General features: G+C 43.3%; 1 protein-coding gene across 2 annotated transcripts in view; it reads left to right on the top strand.

Annotated features, from left to right (window-relative positions):
- Window positions 1–5,991, top strand: part of Vps13c (vacuolar protein sorting 13 homolog C) — a 159,208-nt gene extending 153,217 nt beyond the window's left edge. For both annotated transcript variants that reach the window (XM_013346382.2, XM_005347681.3), the window contains 3 exons: window positions 1,379–1,502; window positions 3,615–3,698; window positions 4,029–5,991. In XM_013346382.2, the coding sequence (XP_013201836.1) occupies window positions 1,379–1,502; window positions 3,615–3,698; window positions 4,029–4,130 (310 nt within the window). In that variant the 3' untranslated portion in view covers window positions 4,131–5,991. The remainder of the gene's footprint in view (window positions 1–1,378; window positions 1,503–3,614; window positions 3,699–4,028) is intronic.
- Window positions 5,992–6,678: the final 687 nt, after the last annotated feature.

The raw sequence follows: 6,678 nt of genomic DNA, 5'->3' as shown, positions 1-6,678 counted from the left end.
CCTGCCCCCTCCCCAGTGCTCTGAATCTGTGTGGCATTGTCTCGTGTACTTGTTTTCTCTTCTAGGCACTGGGTGCCTCTCAAGCCTCACGCCTTCATTCTTTTCTCTGCCAGGTTTCCCTAGATGTTGTTTGAACTCACAAATCTACATTTCTAGTGTTTCTGTCTTTAATGGAGACTTGAAATCAAGTATAGTTATGTTAGTAATTAATCCGACTTGCTGGAAAATCAGTGTGGGTGTCCTTTAAGGATTATATTATTTTTCATTACTATTGAGTAAAATGAAACATTCCTCCTGTGATATACATTAGCGTTAAAATGTTCAAGTCTGGTATTTATTAGTGGGTCTGAAGTGAGTCTTTGCTGACATTTGGACTTGTGACATTTCCTGCATGGTCTGTCTTGGCTGGAAGTCGTAAGTGACTGACAGAAAAGAGCAATTAAGAATATTCCAAGTAAATCGTCTTCAGGGGCTTTACTCTGTGGCCTCCCAGATGAGGGCGCATCCTGCACCACTTGTGTTTCAAATGCGATTCCCTGCTCAGTTGTTTTGCTGTTTCAAAACCAAAAACAGCATTACTGAGTTCTGCAAGATTGACAGAAGGGGAAGTTTTAAAGTCCATTTTGTTAGGCAGAGATTATATTGCATTTCGTTTGACATTTATGTAGACTTTTTTTAAAATGAAAAATATACTTTTCTGTGAGTGAATTTTTCTAATTTTTCAAATGTTTTCTTCTTCAGAATTTCATGCATATATACAATGAAATATGATCTTATCTGCCTCCATTTCTCCCTGCCAACTGCCCTTGTATCCTCCCCTAACATGTTCCCTTCTCAAATTCATATCTCCCCACCCTCCTTTTTTTGTTTTTAATAATCCACTAAGTCTAATTTTTGCTGCTAGTGTGTACATGACTATGGGCTATCCATTGTTGTATAAGAAACCTACCAGCAGCCATACTCCAAAAAGAATGATTTTTCTCTCCCCAAGGACTACCCCACTACCAGGAGCTCCTCAGTAATGCAGTCTGGAGACTGTCTCTTATCTGTGCTGGGATTTGGGCTGGCTTGAACTTGTCACGTCTTGTATTAGTAACCACAGTGGCTTTGAGTTCCTGAGTGCAGTAGCAACGTTAGGTCTAGAAGACAGGATTTCACAGCATCCTGCCATCCTCCTGCTCTCTCGTTCATTCTGCCTGCTCTTCCCTGAGCCCTGGGATGAGGAGGTTGATGAAGATTTCCTGCCCCACTTCAGGCTGAGGTCTCAGCCTCTGATCCTCAGCTCTCTTATGTGGGTCAGTTTTGTTGTTTAATAAACACACACAAAATAAAGGATAGAGCTAACACATGGCTGTATTTGTTTTCTTTTTCAAAATAGGCGAGTGCTGTTCATAAAGGAAGTTGAAATCCTAGGCCATATGTCTGTGGACTGGCAGTGTCTGTTCGAAGATTTTGTGTGTCCTCCTGGAGTCAGTGAAAACCTGCTGAAGATTTCAGTTAAGGTAAGAGAATATGAATCCGCCCTACAGAGCTAGGGACGCAGTTAGTCTTGTTGGCTGCCTCTCAGTTACAGAGGTAGACTGTCAGGAGGAGCAGTGCTGTCACTGTCTGTCTTGGTGCATGCTAAGCTGTAAACAAACCTATCTTATTTTTTGTGACTGCATTTTCAGACATAGAGGGAACTCTTGATTTACCTGCCAGAACTAGGGTGCTGGCGGGTGCTTCTGCCTTTTGGTAAGATTGAGCATTAGTGACTAGGAGTTTTTCTTTCCTTATATGTATATCCACTTTTCCAGAATCTGAGGCATTTCTAGAAATATTCGCTTTGTCAAGCTTTTGGGAGACTAAGTGCTTCAGTGAAAATAAATATGAAGTCTAAGGCCTGTAAGATGCTCAACAGGTTGAAGCACTTGCTGTGCAAGCTTGGCAGCCTGAGATTGATGCCAGAACTCTGGAGAGTAGTCATGACCTCTTTACACATTCTGTGGCATGCACACCTGCCTGCCAAACACCGCACACACAGTTAAAAATAGATTAGGTCTAAATAGCTTTGTTTATAATTTGGTGCACATAGAATGCGAATATGACTTAGGTGCTGTGTGTTTTCTGTGTCTTTGCTCCCATCCTTTTCTAAGGATGAACTTTCCATGACACAGTAAAGCATAAGCAGAGGAGACATCTCACCTTTCCTGGGGCTTTGGGCTTACCCACTGTGGACACATACTCTATTTTAGATGTATTCTTATCTTTCTTAAGAAAATTACACAACTACGTCTTAAATATGGTAACTTTATAGTATATTTGTTTTCCAAAATAACAACGATATTATCCCCTTTACTGAAACTCTGCAAACAACATTTCCCACGGAATGTAATAGACTTTAAATAGGTTTGAAGTGACTGTCCTTCACTTCTCTCATTGTAGACCTTCACAAACAAGACTGCCGGGTCTGCCTGCCCATTTGTGTTCAGAGCAGATCCTTACACAGTATAGAGTGCCCTAGTAGGAAACGTAGTATTGGAGCTGGGGCAGACTGGCCTGTGCATATTTTATAGTTCCCTATTTAACTTGCATCTCTCAGTTACTTTTGCATTGCTGTGATAAAAAACCATGAGAAGGCAACTTTTAAAAGAAACAGTTTAATTTGGGGCTTATGGTTTCAGAGGATGAGAGTCCATGATTCTGACCCAGTGCCCAGACAGTGGTTGATGTTATGTGCCTAAAGAGGGCGGTGGGGCCGAAGTGGGGAGGGTTCTGCCCTAGAAGGCTGGGGGGCCAAGGAACCTCTGAGCTCCCCGTCCCAGGCTGGCGCCGCGGGGCCAGAAACTCACCCCAAAGCTAGGTCTCCTGGTGCCAAGAGATCAGGCCTCTGTGCTGGATGGGCAGGTCGCAAACAAGGCGCCTCCCCTGTTTGTTGCAGGCAGGCTATAGAAACAAAGGAACTCCCTCCCGCTTGGGTGCCCCGAGGAATCGGACCCAGCATGATTCTGGAGCAAAGGCACAGTGGCAGGAACAGCTGAGAGCTTACTTCATGATCTGAAAGTTGGAAGCAGAGAGCAAGAGATTCTGAGTCTGGGCCAGTCTTCTGAATCCTCAAAGCCCACCCCCAGTTACACACCTTCTCCAGCAAGGCCACACCTCCCAATCCTTCCCAAATAGTTCCACCAACTAGGTACCAGATATTCAAACATATAAGCTTATGAGAGCCATCCTTATTCAGGCCACCACAGTACTTTGCCTCCACATAAGTGGTGAGAATTGATTCGATGTATTTTACATTGTATAAAAATTTTATCTATAAGCAGAGGAAATGAAGGGGAGGGCCTTTGGTCTTTCCCTGGTCTGTCAGCTATCATGTATTGTCACATTGTGATCCTGTAGGCTATGTGTTGTTGCCTGCAGAAGCCCTTATTTTACACAGATAGGCCTATAAATTATGACTCTAGCGTGCAGTTGCTCTCCTTGTGGCAAGGTGATTTATTTCTTATAGTTGATTGCATGTATTTCATAGTTTAGTGCTTATACAGTAAGTTGACATTTAAGCATCCAGTGTAAGATCATGCTATTTTTTTCTTTTAGAGAATAATTTCTGTCATTATTTCTTTTAAAACCAGGAACAGGGTCTGTTCCATAAAAAAGACAGTGCCAATCAAGGCTGTCTTCGGAAAATTTACCTGAAGGATTCCATCACAGCAAAGGTAAACTGTTGGTTTTAGCCCCACCCCCTCGAGGTTTTTAACTGGGAGACCTTTACAAGCCTGTCATAGCGAAGTAGCCATTATTTCTCACATACTCTCTCCTACTGGTAACTTTGCACTGATGCGCCCATGAATGACAGACTGTGAGCCCACCAAAGTGGAAGGGTGGTGGTTCACACTGTGTGGGTGTGGAAGCCTGGAAGTGTCACTGTTCACACTGCAGGGGAGGGTGGGAGCCTGGTCCGTGTCTACACCTGTGTGGAGTCTTGTGGTTGCCCCTGGGTGAGCCAGAAGTTATCTTATAGTTCATAACCCTGCTTTGCCTTCCAGAGAGCACTTGATGCCCTTGAGAGCGCACAGTCATCCAGGCACCAGCAGAAGCTGATGAAGCAGCCATCCCTCAGGCTCCTCAGACCCCAAGTTCCATCCTGACCACAGACTTTACAGGACTTCTGAGAGGGAAACGGTCACGTCAAAAATCCTGCGAAAAGAGAACATTTCCAGGAGTTCCTTGTTTTGTTTTTTCTGGGAAATCCAGTTCTTTTGGACTCTTATTGAGTCTGGGTTTTGCAACTCTGCATATATCAGGAGTCTGCTGCTACACCATGTAGGTCAGACCTCAAAGAAATACCACTTGAGACTCAGAGAGAAATGTTCATTAATATTAAAATTGGGAAACAAAGGATGCTGGTCTTGTTTTTAATGAGTCTGTACTGAAGAAAGGAGGTATTAAAATGAGTAGTCATCTCTGAAAGTTTTAACCACACAAATAGTGGACCCTCTGACATTTGTTTAAAGGTAATTTGTGCAATAATTGACCTGAGAGAAGAACACTTTTGGCAAACGGGGGAATTGACCAAAGAAATGCTAGCAAAGGGCCGTTTTTTAATTTTTTTTTTCATAAAAACATTTTTCTCCTAATAGGATGAGTTTTACATGGGTGTTTTTCCCCCTCCTTTCCTGCTACTCACAGAATATGGGCAATCTGGAATCTTTGGGCAGCCGTACTCTGTTGTCTGAAGCAAGGCCGTCCCTGGATATCGGAGTGGCTGCTTTTTCAGGATGCACTCACGGGCACAGTTACATTTTTTCTGGGAAATGAAAACAATTTACTGTAAGCTTCTCGGCATTCAGAAATGTTTAAAGCACAGTATTTTTTATATTTCCAGAAGTTTATTTTAGAATTTATAAGACTGCTAAGGGTGCCATAAGTTAACCTATAATTCTAATGCATACCTGTAAATGTCTTTTAAATATTTGCTAGGAAGAATGTAAAATCTCTACTTGCTTTATTGTGTAAGTTTTTATAAATGTCTGTATAGAGTTGGAAACAGGTGTTCCCTGTGTGCACTGGTCAGCACAAATTCCTGTTCTTCCTCCCCTCTCTAGTACGGGTTAGATACGGGCTGCCTGGTGACTCTGAGGGACTGAGTTTCCTTGGATGATCCTTTAGCTGTGATCAGGGTGTTGAATATGGCATTTGGGTGAAGCATGTAGATGTTGAGATGAAGGCATGGGTGCTTCTGCCTTTGTTGATGTGTGCCCCTCCTTTCACACCGTAGGTCGTGCTTCTGAGATGGCATGAGAAGCCGTCTTAGTTCCCCACTGCTGCTCGACCTGTTTCTGTAAGAGAGGGCAGAACTCAGTGTCTGATTTTTGGTAGTTGTTGGATTTTCAATTAAATTCTTTACCCCCAACCTTCCTCTTTCTTTCTTTTGATAGGGTCTCACGGTGTAGCCCAGGCTGGCCTTTAACTCACTGAGAACTGCTCACCTCTGCCTCCCAAGTTCTGGGATTAAAGGTGCATGCCACTCCGCCTGGTTTAATACCTTTATTCCTGTTAAGAAAATCATCATGTATGAAATGAATAGCTTTAAACCTAATTGAACTTTCTAGAACTAGAAGTCAGAGATAAGTCTTCTAGCAAGTCCAACAGCACCCTGTGTCTTTAAAACTGACTTCCTCAGGAATTTGAATATCTGATTACATTTTTTCATGTTAACCATAGCTGTTGATGGTATCGTAAATATTTCCGGCATTATTTTGCACTGGTGGTTTATTCCAGAAACAGGTATGCAGGCCACTGGACTGAGATCAATTAAATCTATAAATCTACTGTCTCAGCTGATTACCTTCAAGTATCTGTGATGTTTTTGTTTGATGCAATTTCCTGGGACAGAAAGTAACCCACTGGTTGGATGTAATTAGGTGTATTGTGTTTTTAAAAATGCATTCAGAGGCAGTGACTTGCTTATAAAGTTCTGAGAGAAATAAAGCATTGGTATGTTGCTTACATGTTGAGGTCTCTGTGTTAAATACTCAGTCACATTCTCTTCAGGTTGTCTTCCCCTTCCCCCTTCCCTCTTCTGACCCCGTGCCAATCAAAGATAGGTGAAAGGCTGGGGGCTTTACACAGTGCTGGTGAGGGAAAGCCTTTTCCAGGGTGCTGAGCCCCTTCCTACACTGGAGCTGTGTGGCCCGGCTGCAGCACTGGGCAATGCACAGCCCTGGCATTGCGCTGAGCTCTCAGCCCCCTGGGGGCTTCCTGGGAGACAGAATTCATGGTGGTAGACTTGTTTTGTTTTGTGGGGTTTTTTGTTTGTTTGTTTGTTTGTTTGTTTGGTGGTTTTGCAGGTCTGGACTGCTTCTCCCCAATCTCTTGCAGTCCCCTTAGTCTTTTCATTCCTGGCTCCCCACCTCTCCCACTGGGCACTCATAGGACCAGTCTGCAAGCTCATCCAGCTGTGCTGGATATGGGTATAGGAAGAGGAGGCTCACACAGGGCCTATAGCAAGGCAGAGACATCAAAATCCAAAGAGAACAAAACACTGGAAGAATACACTTGGGCTTTCTAAGAAAATGTGATCTGTGATCAATGTCCTACCTATGCTTCCTGGGTGAGTGTTTTATTTTAAATTATGTATGAGAGAATACCAGTCTAAGCCCACTGATGTGGGGTGCTCCCTGGCCATCTGTTTTG

This window comes from Microtus ochrogaster, chromosome 5, assembly GCF_000317375.1.
Source record: "Microtus ochrogaster isolate Prairie Vole_2 chromosome 5, MicOch1.0, whole genome shotgun sequence".
Taxonomy (NCBI): Eukaryota; Metazoa; Chordata; class Mammalia; order Rodentia; family Cricetidae; genus Microtus; species Microtus ochrogaster.
This window is presented reverse-complemented; position numbering and strand designations above follow the sequence as displayed.